The following is a 20129-nucleotide window of genomic DNA, read 5'->3' as shown; positions in this document are numbered from 1 at the left end:
TGTCTCCCTCTCTCTCTGACTCTCCCCTGTTCATGCTGTTTCTCTCTCTCTCAAAAATAAATAACACATTAAAATAAATAAATCCACACACAAAATGATAACTTCTTCTTTAAAGTTTATTTTTGAGAGATAGGAAAAGAGAGAATCCAAAGCAGGTTCCACACTGTCAGCGCAGAGCCCGATACGGAACTAGACCTCATGAATTGTGAGATCATGACCTGAGCCAAAACCAAGAGTCAGACGCTTAACCAACCAAGCCACCCAGGCACCCATTTTTAAAAATATTTTTAATTGATTTTGTAGCTAATTTTCATAGCAGTGATTGGGTATGTAAAATTTTATAAGTAGATGGAGTAAATTACAAAAACTTAATATTGCAGATTTTCTTATGTATTCTGTCATTATGTATTCTCTAGGCAGAATGGGTACCCATTTATGAAATAGTATATAAAATCTTCTTTTCCAAATACTTGGTCTTAGAAAAACTAGTGAAAGTAAATTCAGCATTGTTGCTTGCAAGTGAATCTTTTAAAGACAATTTTATGCATGTCTGGCTGCTTAGTGGAGACTTCTCATGCTTCTACCAGCACCTGAATGACAGCAGTACTGTTTTTATTTCCCTTTGTGGAGAGAGACAGTGTGTGTCCATAACAATATCATAATAGTTTTAGACTATGATGACAGAGGTTGTTTGGGAGATAAGATTTCTTAAAAATTATTGAATATAATAATGTGTATAGGCTCTCAATAAATACTCTTTGAGTTTAACCTGAGACAACTTCCAAATACTATGTAAATGCCATTAGCCTCCTACATTACCTTGATTTATAGATCCATTTGGAAGCACTGTCAATTTGAAAAATATTATGCTTTGTATCATGTGGCATGTGCTTTTTTGTTTGTTTTATTTATTTCTGAGAGAGAGAGACAGCGTGAGCAGGGGAGGGTCAGAGAGAGAGGGGGATACAGAATCTGAAGCAGGCTCCAGGCTCTGAGCTGGCTGTCAGCACAGAGCCCGAGGCGGGGCTCAAACCCACAAACTGTGAGATCATGACCTGAGTCGAAGTCGGACGCTTAACCAACTGAGCCATCCAGGCGCCCTGGCATGTGCTTCTTAAAAGTCTGCCCTGCTTCCTTTCTCTTTCTATTTCTTCTTAGCCTCTTCTATAGATTGTCTCTATTTGCTCCTTAAATGTTGGTATTTCCTAAGATTTTGTCCCAGAGTCTCTCTCCCATGCTACATATTCTGGGTGGTTGCGCTCATTTCAGTGGTTTTCCCAGATGTCTTTCTTCTACTTGATTTGAGTTAGACGTACCGTAGAGTTTAAGGAGTGAACAGCCAGGACGTAGAATGTAATGCAACACCAAAAATAAAAAAGGGCTTGTGATGATGTCGTTTCTCCTTTTGTTACCAGAAATCACTCCAGCATTTATAACCACTGTCCTGCTACATTGTGATAAACCAGGGAGTCATTAAATCCTAAGCAATAAATTTCAGAATCTTTAATTAAATTATAAATGACTTATTTTCTAAGTGCCTTTTTTACCATGAAGTTTAATATTCCATGCAATCTGTCTTCATGTATTTGAGAATGAATTCAGGCTGTAGAAATTCTGTTACAATATCGAGTGACTTTTGAACTACACTGATCTCTGGTCCGTGGTATTCTAAACCTGATGACTGTTTCTTCTGTTGTTCTGTATATGCATCTGTATTATCCTTCAAAGGTAACTTTGAGGTTTGGGTCTTCAGACATTTCATTGAGTGCTCTTACTGGTTTTTTGACTAGGACAGTTATGTTCTAGGAATGAGAAATTGTTTTCATTGTCTTTAAAAACTAAGTTGATCTCTGTTTTTCTCTGCAGAAAGGGCTATTGCAAGACATGAAGTGCGAGAAATTGAGCAGCGCCACACAATGGATGGTCCCCGGCAAGAGGCAGTGCTGGATGAGGAAGAGGATATGGTGATCATTTATAACAGAGTCCCCAAAACTGCAAGCACCTCTTTTACCAACATTGCCTATGACCTTTGTGCAAAGAACAGATACCACGTTCTTCACATCAACACTACCAAAAATAATCCAGTGATGTCACTACAAGACCAGGTAAGCACCAGGGGATGAATAACTGTGTTCTGGTGCTTCCTCACCCGTAGCTTGTATCTCAAGAGGGAGAAACAGTTTAAGGGGTATGTGTGCTGATCCAGGGAACTGGAAGTCTCTTGGGGGAAGGACCGAACAAACCTTTCTATACTTCTACATTTTTCACAGTATTTGATACGTTTCCTTGCATATTATATGTATTCAGATATTTGCAAAACTTAATTTATTATTATTAGCTTTGAATTTTTGAAGAGAAAATGATTCTTTTTAATATGATGTCCTGTTAAAAATATGAAATTTGTTTTTAGCAAGATACCCTGCAGTAAAAATCATTCTTTTGTCTCATTTTGTGATGGAGAAATCTATTTCTCTCTCTCTCTTTCTCCCCCCCCCGCTCCCCCTCCCTCTCCCTCTCTATTTCTGAGAGAGGGGGACACAGAATCTGAAGCAGACTCCAGGCTCTGAGCTGTCAGCACAGCTGTGTTCACATCCAAGTACCTGTGTTCTATATCACTCAGTTTCATGGCCAACCTCCTGAACTTCATCTTATCTGAACTAGTAATTTATATAATATTAGCTACAAACTTCTGGAGAACAGGAATTGAGGCTTATATTTTTAACATAATCTTGCCTTTTAAGTTGTCAAGAAACTTAAGGTAAACAAATGGATATATATGAAGTAGATTGAAGAAAAGTGGAGGACATTATCTCATGAAAAAAAAATTACTTATTTCTTTAGCAGTGGTAGCACACATTTTCTCCGCACCTGGAGTTCTGACTGTAATTGTAAACAAGTAGAATTCTCTATAAATATTGAAGGGAATGGGAATTGGGCTCGATGAGGAGAAACGATAATATTTGAAAATACTGTGTAGGATTAAATACCATATTGCAGTAGCCTTATTAGAAAGGTTTGTGATAATCAGACAGTTAAGAATGTAGTTCTCTGTTTGAAAACAGCTGAACTTGTTTTATTTGTTACAGAATCGACTCTAATCCCACTCTTAAGCATACTTATAATCTTTACCCAGAAACAAGAAAGTAACACTGTTACACAAGGCTAAGGATTGTTTTCTTAGCTTTTTGTAAAGGCTAATAGTATATGGCATATTATCTGCCCATATAATTCTTTTTTTTTTTTTTTAATATTTTATTTATTTCTAGGAGAGAGAGCGTGAGCAGGGGAGGGTCAGAGAGAGAGGGAGTCACAGACCGAAACAGGCTCCAGGCTCTGAGCTGGCAGTCAGCACAGAGCCCGACGCGGGGCTCGAACCCACGAATCGTGAGATCATGACCGAAGCGAAAGTCGGACGCTTAACTGACTAAGCCACCCAGGCGCCCCTCTGCCCATATAATTCTTGACTGTCTGCAATATCCTCAATTACTCTTTTTCATAAAACCAAAAATCTACATCCATCAGCCAAACTAAATAATTCTTCTGTAAATGAGAAGAAACATGAGCTTATTTAGCTAAGTGGGTCATAAAAACTATTCATTAGGTAATACTGTATCTCTCAAGGGAAAGTATCCTAAATAATCAGTTTTTATATAGTATGTGGTAGATTTTAAATTTCTTGCCTAATTTCTTTTCAAAATGTATCTTGGTTTGAAAGGAATAACCCTTAATATTCACACAGTAATTTTATATTTATTTAGTAGTATCTTTTATTTTTTATTTTTTTAAGTTTATTTTGAGAGGGAGGGCCGAGGGGCAGAGAGAGGGGGAGAGAGAGAGATTCCCAGGCGGGCCTCGAACTCACAGACTGTGAGATCATGACCTGAGCTGAAATCAAGAGTTGAATGCCTAACTGACTGAGCCACCCAGGAGACCCAGTAATATTTTTTAGAAAAGGAAAGTTACCTTGCTTATTTTGTGTCCAGCATTACAAAGTTTTATGGCAGCTACAAGATGTCTGACATTGACCTTTTTTTTTTTTTTAATGAAGTAGGAATATGGAAGCTCTCCACATATGATGTTTACAGGCATCATGTAGTGATACATTTTCCCAGTTACAGTTGGAGGAGATAAAGCTTCTGGTTTTCTTTCAGTAGCTCATGAGTTACATGTAGACCAAAAAAACAAAACAAAACACATTAGAAGAGAAGCACTATCTTTTTAAATTATTTTAAATGTTTACTTATTTTTGAGAGAGAGAGAGACCAAGCACAAGCAGGGGAGGGGCAGAGAGAGAGGGAGACAAAGAATCGGAAGCAGGCTCCAGGCTCTGAGCTGTCATCACAAAGCCCAACGTGGGACTCGAACCCATAAACTGCAAGATCATGACCTGAGCTGAAGTCGGTTACTGAGCCACCCAGGCGCCCTGATAAACACTGTATTAAAACCAGTTGGATTACATGATGAACAGCACTTAAAACATCTTTGTGTAGAGAAATACTCTTTAGCTCCAGTTCTTTCCTAGATGTATTTTATATGTACCATACTAGACATTGTGCTAAATTGTTCACATGCTTAATTATTTTTCTCAAAAATTTTAGAGGCAAAGTCCAAATGTTTTGTGTCTGATATAAAGCTGTTGAGTGGTAATAGCTATTTATGCATATTCTATCATCCTGAGAAATAGCTGTGAACTCTGCTTTCAAGTTTTCATTTATTTATTGAGTATCTAATATATACAGAGATTGTGCTATATATTCTTTGTTGAAATAGGAAAGAAATAAAAAGCAAGGCCACATCTTTGAAGGAGCTTATTTGTAATTTACTAGAAACATAAAACATAGATGCAGGAACCATAAGGACTATTTAAAGAAAAGATCTGGGGCACCTGGCTGGCTCAGAAGAGCATGCAGCTCTTGATCTCGGGGTTGTGAGTTCAAGCCTACATTGAATGTAGAAATTACTTAAAATCTATTTTAGAAAGGGGGGAGGGAATATCACTTTATGATATGCCCGCTACATTATCAATGCAAAATGTTTCTCACAAGAATGTTTAATCTGGACTTAATCTTGAAAAAACAGGTAAATCCATCTTGTTGGAACATTTTCTAGAGTAAACAGCTTGAACTCTTCTGAAGTATCAATATCAAGGCAACTAAACAAAGTATGGCTGGGGTCGGGTCAGGACAGCCCTCTCTAGAGGTGAGGAGACTAAAGAGACATGAAAAATAAATGTAATGTGTGATCTGTAACTGGATCTTTGATCAAAAATGTCTGCTACTTGTTTTCAAATGGTTCAGAAAAAAGTAAGTGTGTGTGCATAAGGAAAGAGAACAAAAAGATAAGCAAAGGCGGCAAAAGGGAAGTTAGTGAATCTTAGTGCATGAATTTGTAGGGGTTGACCCTATTATTCTTTCATCTTTTCTGTAGTTTAGGGAGTTTTTAGAATGAAGAAATCGGAATAAAAGAAGAGGGAAAGTTAGAACAAGGGAATGGAGAGGTGAGCATTTGAGAATAGGAGACGTGGGAAAACAGCAATGAGAGTGAGCTGGAGTCAGGCTAGGGCGTGACATTTGTGAGGTGTGCTTTACTTAGTGAATAGGTAGGAATTGGCAAGAGACAGGTAGTCGTTTAGCTCTTGTAGTTGGAAAATGAAGTTTACTCTGCTATCCTGAGCGTGTCTCTACATTAGAGAATGTCTTGTCTTTAAGGTAACTGTCAAAGAGGTGTTAAGTGGCAGCATCTTTTAGGATCTTTCTTAATTCTTTTCTACACTTATATGTTTAGGTTTGTGATCATATGTAACCCTTTTCTAAGCATTGAAAATACCCAGAATTTGCATTCTCTGTAGGACAACATAGTGATTTTCTTTCTTTTAATTCACTGTTAAGGTGCCTTCTGGTCTTTGGCATTAGTGCTCATGATTTGATTAGTTGCAGTTACTGATTTTTCAAGCATCACTTTAGATGAGTGCTTCTTCACCTGTCATGTGTATATTAATCACCAGTTAAAATATAGATTCTGATTCAGAAGGACTAAAATGGAACTTGATAATCAGAATTTCTAAAAAGTCTTACCCCTGATGCCAAAACTGATTCTTCTGGTCCTTGAACTATAGTCTAAGTAACAAAATATCTAGAACATGGTTCTTAGTGGGGTTATGAGCACATACACATTATAATCTTCATAGGATAGTGAAGCTTATCTTTAAATTCATATTCCAACCTCCCCAATGAAACTCCAGATTCCTTACCTGGACCAACAGGCTCTTTTAAGTCTAGTCCTTGTCCGTTGCTTTATTCTCTTGTTTCCTAGTCACACCTGCCTTTTGGTTCATTGTGTGCACCAGTCCTTTCCCACTTTAAGGCCTCTGCACTTACCATTCCGTCTTAGAATGTTCTGGTTTCTCATGATTGGCTTCATGTTATCCTTTTAACATTTCAGCTTAAATTTGGCCATCCTGTATATTAAATATTTCTCCCAAGTTACTGTGTACCATCATCATTCTTTCTGTATCTTTCTTATTACTTACTGATTTGTTTACCATTGGGTCTTTTCCTCTGTATAAGTTCCTAAAGGGCAGGGACCTTGTGTTTTATTCATCACTGTATTCCTTGTGGTGTTTAATTAAAAAAAAATTATTTTTAATATTTCTTTATTTTTGAGAGAGTGAGCATGGGAGGGGCAGAGAGAGAGAGGGAGCGAGAGAATCCATAGAAGGCTTTGCACTGCCAGCACAAAGCCTGACGTGGGGCTCGAACTCACAGACTATGGGATCATGACCTGTCCCGAGTCAGACGCTCAACCAACTGAGTCACCCAGGTGCCCCAGTATTCCTTGTGTTTAGAATGGTGTCAGAGACATAGTACATATGCTCCATAAAAATTTTTGTTGAAAGAATGAATGAGAGAACAAGTGAATGAACTTAGGTTTGTTTCTTTTCTTTTTTTTTTTTTTTAACATTTTTAATTTTATTTTTGAGAGAGACAGAGACAGAGTGCAAGCTGGGAAGGGTCAGAGAGAGAGGGAGATACAGAATCTCAAGCAGGCTCCAGGATCTGAGCTTTCAGCACAGAGCCCAATGCAGGGCTTGAACCCATGAACCATGAGACCATGATCTGATCTGAAGTTGGACGCTTAACCGACTGAGCCACCCAGGCGCCCCATGAATGAACTTAGGTTTTGAAAGGAGTTCTTAGTTGAGCATAATACCAGTGATGATAATTACTGGCAGAATGAACCCCTCTTATTGATTCACTTCAGGTGATTGGAGACACAGCCACTGTGCTCCTGCAAAGGAAAGATTGAACAACACAATTCTGAACTTTGGTGAAGATACTATGTTCTGTTGCGGCTGAACCTTTCTTATATTTTACTCAATTACTATTCACTTTTCCTTTTTGCATAGAAAACTTCCTCTCTAGTTAGGTCTCAAAAAACTACCCAGAGCTGTACAATGGATGTTTATTTTAAGTATAGGCACGAGTAGGAGTTTGGTATATAGTAATTACCCAAGTTAATAGTAGTATTCATTCACTAGGTGGTAATTACAAAGCTGGAATCTGGCCAGGATTGTCAGGATGACATTCCTACTTTTAGAGAGTGAAAACAAGTTCTTTCAGATAATCATAATGTTGAGATTAATTTTATTAAGAATGTAAGTCTAGGTACACTGTTGTGAGTTGGTGCTTTCTTAGCTTTTTCCTCCAGCACTGGTTCAGTCTGATTCCACTAGCACATAAATCACAGCACCACTCCCTACATTGCTTGTGTTTTCCCTAAAGGTCTCTTCTGATTACTTGCTAGCCTGACTCGGCTTGAGTTATAAAATCTGACAAAAATCACAGTTTCGGATCTGCTTCAGGCTAGCTATAAAAACATCTCTTTTCATGTAGTATATCTAACAACTGCTTCTGAAACATCTTTCTTGATCTCCTGTTTCAATCAGACTATGGAAATACTCTTTGAATAAAGCATTACAGTGACTTTATGTCTTCTCCCCAAGCCAGTCTTCAGGGTCTTCAGTTTCCTTAACTTCATTTGCTCCTGTTATTCTTTGCTCCTTTTGCTGCCACTTTACCTTTCACTGGTGCCAAGTATAATGGGTAAAAGTCCATCCGGTGAATGGTGTAGAAGCTTATTCACCTAATCTCGATTTCCACTCACTCCTCTGTATTCCAGAGCTCCATCTCAAGGTGTTGAGCAGAATGCCCCGTGGCAGAGGAAAGCCAGAGGAAAAACTGACAAACAAGGCGAATGGTGCAGGAGAGGTGAGGAGGCAGCCGGTGGTAGAGCAGGAGCCGCACTGGGGCTGCCTGGGAGACAGCGGGGATGGAGAGAGGAGGGGCAGGGAAAGCTCTGCTGAACTAAGAGGAGAAGGAGTGAAATTCATGCTTGGAAAAGGAAAGTTTTTAAAAAAGATGGTTACAGAATTTCAGTAGTATGTAAAGGAAAACCTGTAAATGCTCCAGATTAGTCGGAACCACCACTGCAACCTTATTGACATCACTTGTTTGCTTAGCACTTTCTTCCTTCCCTGTAAAGGGAAAGTATATCTCCGCTCAGCATCTTTTGATTTATTGCTGATGTAAATCAGCCACAGCTTTATTAGTGAGCCTTTAACACATTGCCTTGGTTAAATGTTGGTGAGATGGAAGAAAAACAAACACACACACATATGTAGGCTACAGGATTGTCACGGTTGCGATTAGTGGAAGATTCTGTGTGTTTCGAGAGACTTTAACAGTGATAGTGTAGAGAATTTAAAAGCAATAATAACTCATGTGAATTTGCCTCAGAATGATTTTAGGAAATAAAATTCCAAAGTCTCACATAGACGTTTAAACCAGGTCCCTTAGTTTTGCCTGGCAGTGCTCAGCAATCCTTGAGGTCACCCCAGACACTGAAAAGGCAGGAATAAGTCAGCGGTCATCATTGAGAAATGGTTGTGTCCAACATGAGAGTGAACAGGGTGGATTGAAAGCCGAGATTATAAAGAATGTGATGAGGAAAATAAACAGTTTTCAGAGCTTTATGTATAGAGCTTTGAGACCTTTTGAATGATTGGACCTGAGAGATTTCCTCAGCAGTGGATAAATCCGAAATTCTCAGGTCCCAAGTTTGTCGATCAGAAACATGATACAAATGCTATTCTCCTTTTCACATCCTTCTGGGTTTTTTCCTCCTTGCTTACATTGAACAGTAATGTATTAAGGAAATTAGTGTGTGATATAGAAGGATGATTGGACCAAAACCTGCAGTATGTGGTTTCTGAGCTTCATGGTTTTTTTATGTATAAAATAAGGAGTACAGGATCTCCTAAGGCCCTTTCACATCTAAAATGGTGATTCTGTAAACAAGAGGGTTTGAGGTTGGTGACAGCAGTGGAAGATTCATACCTTGATCTCTCCTCTGCCATCACTAAACTCCACTGAGTCCAACTGGAAGGCACAACCCTTTTTCTACTTTCTATTAGCTTTAAAAAAAAATTTTTTTTAATGTTTAGCTTTGAGAGAGTGAGAGAGAGAGAGAGTGACAGAGCGTGAGCAGGGGAGAGGCAGAGAGAGAGAGACCCAGAATCTGAAGCCGGCTCCAGGCTCTGAGCTGTCAGCACAGAGCCCGACATGGGGCTCAAACCCACAAACTGTGAGATCATGACCTGAGCTGCAGTTGGACGCTTAACTGACTGAGCCACCCAGGTGCTCCTCTGTTAGCTTTTAAATCGTGTTTCTTGGAATGCTTTGGTTCCGGTGTGCTTCACGCATCACTGTGAGTGGGTAGGAGGAGACTGAGTAGGCAGGGTTCATGCTGCCCTGTCCTCACTTCTGTGTTCTGTACCATGGGAGCTTCCAAGGTGATCTTTAAAAGTTCACTCCATTTCAGTACACTTTTTCCCCTTCACATAAAAGCAGTGAATATGACAGTATATCTTTGCTAAAGAGCTTTTATACACCTCAGGGCCTCCTTTGCAAAGCACTACAAAAACAGGCCTCATGTAAATAAAACCAAGCGGAAGCTCCGGCCTACCCGCGCTGAAGGCGTGCTTTTCCGTGTGGTCCACTGACCTGCCATCATGTGGAGACTTGTTAGAAGTGCAGGATCTTGGGCCCCACTCCAGGCCTGCTGAATCAAAATCTGCATTTTAACAGGAGTCCCAGATGATGCATTTGCACAGGGAGTTTGAGAAGCCCTGCAGCAGTCCAGATATTACCCAGCTTCCTGGGTTCTTCGCCTCACGTTGAAGGACATGTGCTGGATGACGTATGTTCTTAGGAGGGTTCCGTTTAATCCTGACTGTCCTTAGGAGAGGGGGAGGAAAGAGGGATGCTTGACGTTTGTATTTATACCTAACTCCTATTTCCACCCGAGTCTTTTACCACAGTGTGCTCAGAGTTTGTACCATTGATCCTCTCTAGCATTTGGCTTACATAACACTATTTTCTCAGATTCCAATCTAGCATCTCCTTTCATTTCTCTCCTACACCATCACATTCACATTAAATCTAGGCTTCTGGGAAATAAAGCTGAGTTGCTAAATATGCCTTAAGTACCCTTAAGCCACCCATTTCCCATTCCTTTTCTCTTTTCCTTCTTTTCTGTTTCCCCCTCATTTTCGGCTAAATAATGGAACTGATTTTCACAGAACCAAAAGCTTCTATGAAATAATTTACCAGTAAGTGGCAGTTATAAGGACTTTTCATATTCAACATGTAAAATTTTTTAAGGATTCAGTTTTGGGGTTGTCTAATTTTTCATTTTCTGTTTGTTTTTCATTTACCATTTGATATTTTTATTTGGTGCCTTCTTTGAAGAACAGATAAGAAATAACATAAGAACCTCAAATCACACATTTATTTGTTTTGTTTTTTTTTTGGTGGAGAAAATCATAAATATCTGCTAAAATATCATTTTGTGGGTTTTTGTTTTTGTTTTTTTTGAGAGTAAGCAAGTGGAGGGGAGGGGCGGGAGAGAGAGAGAGAGAGAGAATGAGAATGAATCTCAAGCAGGCTCCACACTCTGCTTAGAGCCTGACACGAGTCTTAATCCCATTGGATCATGACCTGAGCTGAAGTCAAGAGTCAAACCGTCAACTGACTGAGCCACTCAGGTGCCCCGTAATTGTGTATTTTATCATCTAAATTGATAATGAATTGAAAAGTTTCCCCATAACTGATAATTTTGTCATCTACATTCAGTTTTCACATTTAATTTAAGGGTGTGTGTGTGTGTGTGTGTATAAGATAATACGATAAAGTTCATATCACTTCTCTTCCAAGAACTCTGTTATTTCTCTTAGCGTATGAGTTATTAATGCTTTCCCTAAAAAATAAATTTCCCCAGAACCTTCTCTTTCTCCCTAGTTCACATTCTATGAAATATAGCTGCTTCTGCACTGTCATGTGCTCTGCCTTACCAACAGGCTTTTTCTAGGAGGCAGCCATCATCATTCATTGCTATTAATTTATTGACTAATCTGGTAGAAGTGGTCCAGAATATCTCCATATGACTAACTCTATTCGAAAATGTAAATGAAAGGGTTGATAAATTGTCAGAAGTATGCAATTGATGGGCCTGTGCTTTAGAGGCTGTGGTCAGAGCTTGTGGATGCTTTCAGTGCAGTTAGGGTGGTGGGCCCCGTACTCCTCAGCTCTTCTCTACCCCCAACCCCTCCCTCACACTTTATCTAGTCCCTAGAAGAGATTCTTAACCACATGCTGTTTATCGTGCAGAAATTTGCTTATCAGAAATATATACCATTTTTCTTTGAGAAATTGTGTATCACTGCTTTTGTAGCTGGTGATACTTAGACTTATCAAGTTCTGTATTAACCAGTTTTTAAATTTTTTTAAAATATATTCACAGTAAAAGAATTTTTACATTAACCAATCTTTTGCATACTTTTAATTCCAGCAAATCAAAATAGTGATTGTGAGATATTTCGATTTTTAAAAAATTTTTCTGTATCACATCTCTAATTTTGTTAATTTTTTTATCAACAATCTTATGGTATCTGCTCTTAGTTCTTTAAAGGTCTTTCATGATCATCATCTTTAATCATTTTGGTTTAAGGATTACTTCTTGTTTCATTTGTTGAGCCAGTAATAAGTATGGTTTTTTATGAATAATGAGTTTCTGGGAGTAAAAAACAGGTTTGGGCATGTGTGTTGGTACCCACCCTTCCTCACGCCTTGTGGATTACTCACTGTGCAGCATTGTAAACGATTGCACTGTGTGGGTTTGTCAGGATTCTCTCTCACTCTTTTCCGAGTGTGGTGATAATCGCTCTCTCTGTGATGAATTGGTCATTATGGATCACACTGCGCTCTCCTTAGTTGAAACCTGTGTTTCAAGCTCTGTAATTGTCAAACTGGTGTGATTTGTTTTAAAAGCCTAAATGGAAACTATTTTACGATCATCAAATTTCATTTTTCTTTAAATTGAACTTAAGTAATGAGTGTGTTCTCCTGTTTTAGGTTCGCTTTGTAAAGAATATTACTTCCTGGAAAGAGATGAAACCAGGGTTTTATCATGGACATGTATCTTATTTGGATTTTGCAAAGTAAGTTATACCTAAAAGAACACACTAAAGAATGCTTTGTACCTTCGCAACCTAAAAAGACACAAATTTATTAAATTGCTATTATTTTGATTTTTAAAAAATGTGCTGGCTTGCCTTTGCCACATTTAGAGATGTAATTTAAATACACCGTCTAGTGTTTTACTGCCCTCTAGTGTTCATAAATTGAAAATTGTCATATTAATTTTGGAAATTCAAAGTAGACTAAATGCAGGCAGTACTCCTTAAAGTTATTTATCATTATTCTGTTTATATGTCTTGTACAACCAAATGACACTATTTTAGGAGAGACCCACATTTTAATGTAGAGGCCAGTCAGATTTTGACTTACCACATCAGTGACTGAGAACTGAGAAAGCAGAGAACCCCATCACCCAGGTTTTGGTTACTTACTGCCTCTGTGTTTCAGCCAAGGTATAGTAAAGTATATACTTTCTTTTGGGCCACCTTGTTTTCGCATTAAAATTGTGGTATATTCAAAAGAGACTCTTAAAAAGATGGTGATTTTCCTTTACAGTGATTTGTCTGAAATAAGATAAATAACTCTCACTTTCCATGTTTTTGGAATGGAATGGGTGTAGGGTATTCCTGTCATAAATCTCTCAAGAAAAGTTCATGAAACCCCAAGCCTCTTCATGGTACACAAGTCCCGTGTGGCTCCCCCTGGAGTCTGTGCTATATTAAGGTACGGTTCCAAAAACTGGGCACAAGGAATATTCTAAATATGAGTTACGTTGTGAATCCATTTGAATGTTTTTTATAGCACATAGAGTAGCATTATATAGTAAAATCTTTCCCCCAATAACCTGTACTAACTTCAAAGACATACCTAAAATGTGTTTTTAAAATGATTTAAGCTCAGACCTGGTCCCCCCAGTGATTTATTTCATTAGCAGTCATGACTTCCAAGTAATATACTCTCACATATTTGTCAACCTCAAAGAACATTCTGTGTAAGATTTGAAAATTAATTGATATCCCAGTCTTTTTAACTTCTTAAATTTGAAAAGAGTTGAATGAATTATTACTGATTCAGATACTAAACCTTAACTTTTTTTAAAAGCATGTAATTAAAAGGGTATCTCTGAAGTATTACATACATGAAATAATCTATTCTTATTTCCAGCTCCACAGTACTCAAGATGTTTCAGTAGAATGGTAGCTTTAAAGTTAGATGTACATTTTTCTGTAAATAATTCATAATGCAATATTGAAAACATTTTATAGGCAGCTTTAAAATAAACTAATTATTTTTTCCTTGCAGAGGCGCTGAACCAATTTCATAAACTCGATTCATATGCATATTTTCCCTGAGGGCTGCATTATCCTTCAGTTGAATGTTTGTTACCCTTTCACCTAAATGATTTATTTTTTCCACATACAGCTCCGTTTCTAATACTTGAGGTTTCCATTATTAAAATAATATATTGAGTCCTTTTGCTTTTAGCAAAAGTCTTGTACTTGAAGCTCTGGTATATGCCAGGGTTCTTGCAGTTGAAAAAGGATAAATTTTCTTGAAAAGATTATAATCTCATTTATTAAATACTAACACGAATGATTAAGATTTTGAGTTTTTTCATAATGGGTCTTATGCTATTGGAGGTGAAAAATATTGTGAAAAATTTCAGTGGACTTTTAAGAGATTTTAAACAAATACCTAAAAGAAATCACCTGGAGGAAATGTATTTTGATGTATGTCATCAAGAACTATTCTAGATGTAAGTAGTCTCTTTTAAAACACATCTTAGTGTGACACGCATACTTACCATGCATGACTAAGGAAGAGGAAAGAAACATAACCTTACTAATTTTTAAAATACTTTATTCTTCAAAATGTATTCTTGACTGCCATAGTACTTTGTGGAGTCCATTAAAATACTTGCCTAGGGGCACCTGGGTGGCTCAGTCGGTTAAAATACTTGCCTTTAGGAGAAAACAGTTGAATTTGGTGAAAGAAATATTTAATCACATAGCTTTTCATATGTCTCAAAGGAGTCCCTAAAAAGCATATAAACTCAGTGTATCCCGGGGAACCCAGGAAGCAAGATAAAGAAATAAAAAATAATAATGGTTTCTGGTTTAGACCAATCACTGAGAAACACACATTTTATTTGTAAGCCTATATGTGTGCTCAAGCCATGTTTTGGTTTTATTTCTCTGGTTTTATTCAGAACTTTAGCTTAATAACAGAAATGTATCTTTGTTCCATGTTTGTATTTCTGTTCTTTCTCCTTTCTGTCTTAGTCTTATTCTTGTTTTTTTTATTCTCAAATTTTTTTAGCATATTTCCTAGTTCTTTTTAGTGTTCAATTACTTTTTGTTTTCTATTCATTTGGTGAACAACATAATTTTAAAGTAATGCAGCTATGGTCATGAATGTCATAAATGTAGAAATTTTCCACTTAAAAATTGTGTAGTAGTATAAAGTTGAATAAGTTCTAGTTCTTGCCCTCACTGAGTTCTCTGAAGCCCCATTTTTTTCTGTAATTATGTTGTATTATAAGCAGTGAAAATATTACAAATCACCCTCTCGTTTAAATTCATATTCCCAACCAGCACCATCCACTTTGATTTTCTTCAGATTTTACAAAATAAAAACATTAGAACATCTCTTTGGTTTATTTCAGTGACATTTGCCTTTACAGCGAATAGTATTCAGCTAAAAGAAAACTGTGTTAATGCTGGTTTTGATCAGTCTGCTGAAATTGTCTGTGATCTCACTACCTGTGGATGGCATGTCAGTATCTGTCTTAGATATTTGGAGAGGATTTTTGATACAGCAGTTTTGTTTAGGTACAGGTCGGGTGTGTGCCTTAGTACATGTTAGGGTTGTCCCAGGAAAGAGTATGGGTTTTTATCACTGTCACTTGGTCTCTCCATATCACCCCTGTTGTCTTTTTCAGAACAATTAAGGTGAATCAGTAAAGAGCAGATATGTCAGGACAGGAGACACATAACTGAGTGCTTCACTAGGTCTGAGGTGTACCCTAGAGAGTAATAAAGAGACAATCTTTTAGGCCTAATATAGTTTGTTGGTGTCTAGATTTATGTGAAATTGTCCCTCTTACCTTGTACTTCTCTCCTGAGCCGGTTGAAGTTGGCACCGTTTTCTTTCACTTTCAACAAATAGGTCACAACCCTAGAGGAACGCCCCTTAAATTATTTTGATCGTTACAGGCAATAGGCGAGAGTTGCCTCTTTATTGACCTCGTGCCGCCAGCCCTTTCTACAGCAGTGATCCTGTAGCCCGCGAGGGAGCCGGCTCTGAAGCCAGCGGGTCCCTTACCGGCACGTTACTTCAGGTCTGCGTTTTCCCCGTTTGTAGAGTGAAGATAATTAAAGTGGCCACTTGGTGGTGGTTGTGAGGATTAAATATGATAATGTAGGTGAAGCAGTAGCTTCCGTGTCTCACACAAAGCAGCGTTACGCTCTTTTCAAATTCTGTCTCCTTTCAGTTACCACGTCGTCTTACTGGTGTTTCCTTCCCCTACCGGAGTCTGTGCTGGCCCCCCTTACTGCCACCTAAGGCCCTGCACAGGCTCTTGCCTCCTTGCCTCCATGATTCCCTTTGGGGAAGTTTACCCATTGTTACTCGTCAAGACATCGAAGCCAGAATCGCTCATTTACTGCAGCACCTGTGTATTCCTGAGGCCGCCCCACCTCTCCTCACTGCTGAGCGCGCTGTCCCACACAGAGGCTTGCCAGCTGGCTGCTGCCCAACAGTCTCTTCGGTGTAATTCTGTGATGTTTGACCCTCGTGTGTCTGGCACCGTGCCGAACACTAGTGACAAAGCCTTGAACGAGAGGGAAGCAGTCCTGCCCTCACAGAGCTTTCACTGTTCACACCCGACGTGGCAGTGCCGTGTATTTGTAATGGTACCGTTTCCTCTTTTGGAACGTTGGGAAAAAACATTTTACTGCGTTATTGGTTTTATAGTGTTATGAGTTGTTCCCTTGATAAAATGCCTCCCAATTCTAATCAACAACCCACAACTTTAATATTGTAATAACGTTTTACAAAACGGTTCTCTATAGTTTTCAGTATTTCTACGTGAACACAAATTTTAGTGACCTTGAATTATTTAATGGTGAGAAAAGTACTGGAGCTGAAGACAGCTGACCACTTTTTACACACAAAACAGTTCTTGTAGAATACAGCCTGTTTGTAAGGTAGAAACTTCCTGTTTAGTTAATTTTCAGTAATTCAGAGGCTGAAAGAATCAAGTTATCCAGGCACCTTGCTTTTTCTCTTAGCTATAGTCTCCTTCACAACTCATTTGCTTAAGGATTAAGTATAAAACATTTACAGAATGCCTGCTGTGTGTAAGACACTGATTGCAGTAGGCAGAAATAAGAGGGAGACGTGGTTGGTTAGTTTAGCTATATGCTTTCTAGTGCCTTTGGAAAAAGCTTTTAATACGAAGGGAAATTTAAATTCTAAGCTATTTGCTAAAAAGAAGTTTTCTGTGGACATACGAGGAGTGGTTTAAAAGAATAAGCAACTTTCATTGGTCTCTTCCCAGAGTCCTACAACCCAGGCTTAGTTTTATCATTTCTCATTGTGTTTCCTATTTTAAGAGAGATTGCTAATATTTTTCTAATCTTTCAAATTAGTCCTAATTAATCAATGGGCAAGTATTTATGTATCCTAGGCCCTGGGAAATCTATAAGAGAAGCATAGGGTCCTGGGCCTGTTCCCAAACAGCTGATCATGGCACCGAGGAGAAAAGACCTTTAAGATAAACACGAGTAAGACAGGCAGTGGGGGGAACTGCCGGAGAGCAGTAGCTCCCGGGCGCAGGTGTCCGTGAAGGCAGAGAAACCGTGTGCCACTGGCTGCCGAGACTTTACTAGATTGCATTATGGGCCCTCTGCGCTTTACTCCAAGACAGCAGCCAGTGGTTGTTTTTTCCCCTCCTGCTTTTTTGAGATATATTGATATACATTGTGTAAGTTCAAAGTTTACAATATGTATGTAGTAAAGTGTTTGCCACCTTCGCCTCACAGAATTACCATCTTATTATTGTTGCTGTTGTTATGATGAGAACTTTTTAAAAATCTATTCTCATAGCAACTTGCAAGTTTACCATATAGTAAACTGTAAGCCCCCATGCTGTCCGTTTACATCCCATGTCATCGTGATGCTTCCCTGCTGACCCAGTCAGGCTGCCCTCCTGATGCGTATAAAGATCTCCAGGGCTCACATGATCTGCATTTCCTCCACCCCACCCCTTCTCCCTCCTCTTTCTGATTGTGCTGCAGCCAGGCCCGTCTTGCTCTTCCTTGAAAACACCCGGCACTTAGCTGCTTCAGGGGCTTCGCACTCCTGGAGTTTCGTCTTCCTGGAACACTTTCATCAACTTGGCTTCCTTCTCTAGTCTCCTGATACCACTGAGGCCTGCCTGGAAAACCTGATTTTGACTTGTACTCTCCCCGCCTCTCCTCGCAGTCCCTGTTCCCTTCCCTTCATTCCTTTCCTTAGTATTTTTTCCCATGTTTATATTGTCTCTACCAAGTACAGTGTTGGCTCCACAAAGACAAGGAATTTTTCTTCCCACTGCTGTACTCCTCGTGTTAGAATATGCTGGCACCTACAAAAAAGTATTTCTTTAAATGAATTAATGTGATAGAAAAAAATAGAAATATGAGGCTGGCATTCTGGTTAAGGAAGACCGAATAAGCAAAGGCACGTAAGAAGAAATAGAAGTAACTGTGATATGTTGGGGGAGGCAGAGGAGGTAGGCCTAAGCATCACAGACACCTGGCTTCTTCTTTGAGACAGTTAAAAATACACTTAGGTCAAAAAGGTGGTGCCGAAGACATAGGCCAGCAGACGTTAGCAGCCAGGCAAAGGAGTTTGGGTTTGATGTCAACATAAATAGTAGTTATTTCATGTTCCTAAGAAGTGATCTAATAAATGGTGTTTTAGGACTATCAGTTGGGAATTGGTCTGGAAGGTAGACTGTAAGGGAGAGACACTGATGCAAGAAAGCCAACAAGGTTATTGCAGTACTGCAATCCGGAGACCTTGGGATGGGGCAGTGGTGGAAAGGAAGGGAAATGATGAGGACAGGTCAGATCTGTGGGGAAGCCAACAGCAGGAAAAAATCAAAAGGGCTTGGTAACTTAAAAAAAAAAAAAAAAAACAGAAAAAAATCCACACACTTTAGTAAATGTGTTTTGTTATCGTAGCACTTTTTAAAATAGAAACTATACTTGAACAGTTCCAAACCGTACAAACTGTATGGAGCTTCTCTCAGTGAGTTTCTTATTTCTCTGTGGAATCTCGTATCTTGCAGCATCCTGTAAATAAAGATTAAATAAAACATTAAAAAATAAAAAAACAAAAGGACTTGGTAACTGTACTGAGTGAAGAATAAAGGAAAGTAGATGTCACACTGAGGTTTCAATCGGAGACAAGTGAGGACGGTAGACCAGAGGGCAACTGGACGATTCTGGGTGCTGCACGGGCTGCTAACGTAAAAGGCTTCCGTGTTTCCTTTGTTCCTTCAACTCTGTCTCATTCCCCAGGGAAGCAGTGCTGAAACTGCATGCCTTTCACTCTTGCCTTTAAAATCAGCAAGAGCAGAAGGTAGACTCCAGTGGGCACGTTGTGTGACTTAAGACCGCTTCGGCCGATAATGTTTGTCTGGTTTGGTGGGCCGGAAATGAGAAATCATTGCTACATGAAATCAAAATGTTTTATGTAATTCTTGCCAGTAAAATTAAAAAAAATTTTTTTTGTTTAGATTTCCCTTCTTTGTCTTCAGCAGTGAGTTTTAAATTCTTATCTCCTATCTGTTTTATAACAAATAATCATAAGCTGTTTCCTAACCTGCACATATTCTGTTTCGTTTAAATAAGCTCACCTTCTTTCCATATAGAATTAATACCTCAAACTTAGAATTTCAGGACACCCCAAAACAAATGACAATATGGATTTCACCTTTTACATTTTGTTCTGTTTCAGATTTGGTGTGAAGAAGAAGCCAATTTACATTAATGTCATAAGGGATCCTATTGAGAGGCTAGTTTCTTACTATTACTTTCTGAGATTCGGAGATGATTATAGACCAGGGTTAAGAAGACGAAAACAAGGAGACAAAAAGGTAACGTTTTAGTTTTAAGATGTTTATGAAGGTAATTGTTTATCAACTGCAACGAACAGTTGCCTTTAAAAATTTATTATATGTTATAAAGGAACTACTAGCTTATTGTAGAAATTTTGAAAAGAACCCAAAAGTATAAAGAAGCAAAAGTAAACTATAGTTGGTATTTTGGAGTCCACATAATTTTTGGTCATCTAAAAAAATTTTTTTACCTCAGTTCCAGGGCTATTTCTTTTATAATAGTCTTAACTAACCATTTTCTATGAGACCATTGTACTTATTCTTTCATATGATGGCTTTGAGTATGTACTTTGGTCCCCTTAGTCTTAAATGGTGGCAGTTGGATTGATTTGTGCTCATTGGTTTGGGAACACTGTAAGCAGCTGTTTTCTTCAGGCAAGATGAGAATAACAGGAGAGCTCTTACTTAGCATGTTCAGATTTGGG

At 38.5% G+C, this 20129-nt stretch overlaps 1 protein-coding gene across 2 annotated transcripts in view; it reads left to right on the top strand.

The window, feature by feature from the left end:
- The window catches only part of HS2ST1 (heparan sulfate 2-O-sulfotransferase 1), a 160816-nt gene that overhangs the window by 124120 nt on the left and 16567 nt on the right, over positions 1-20129 (top strand). For both annotated transcript variants that reach the window (XM_077746106.1, XM_077746105.1), the window contains exons 2-4: positions 1867-2105; positions 12471-12556; positions 19545-19683. In XM_077746106.1, coding sequence (XP_077602232.1) covers positions 1867-2105; positions 12471-12556; positions 19545-19683 — 464 coding nt within the window. The remainder of the gene's footprint in view (positions 1-1866; positions 2106-12470; positions 12557-19544; positions 19684-20129) is intronic.

This window comes from Crocuta crocuta, unplaced genomic scaffold (genome assembly GCF_008692635.1).
Source record: "Crocuta crocuta isolate KB4526 unplaced genomic scaffold, BGI_CrCroc_1.0 scaffold48, whole genome shotgun sequence".
Classification (NCBI taxonomy): Eukaryota; Metazoa; Chordata; class Mammalia; order Carnivora; family Hyaenidae; genus Crocuta; species Crocuta crocuta.
Note: the sequence above shows the minus strand (reverse complement) of the source record. Positions and strands in the feature narration are given on the sequence as shown.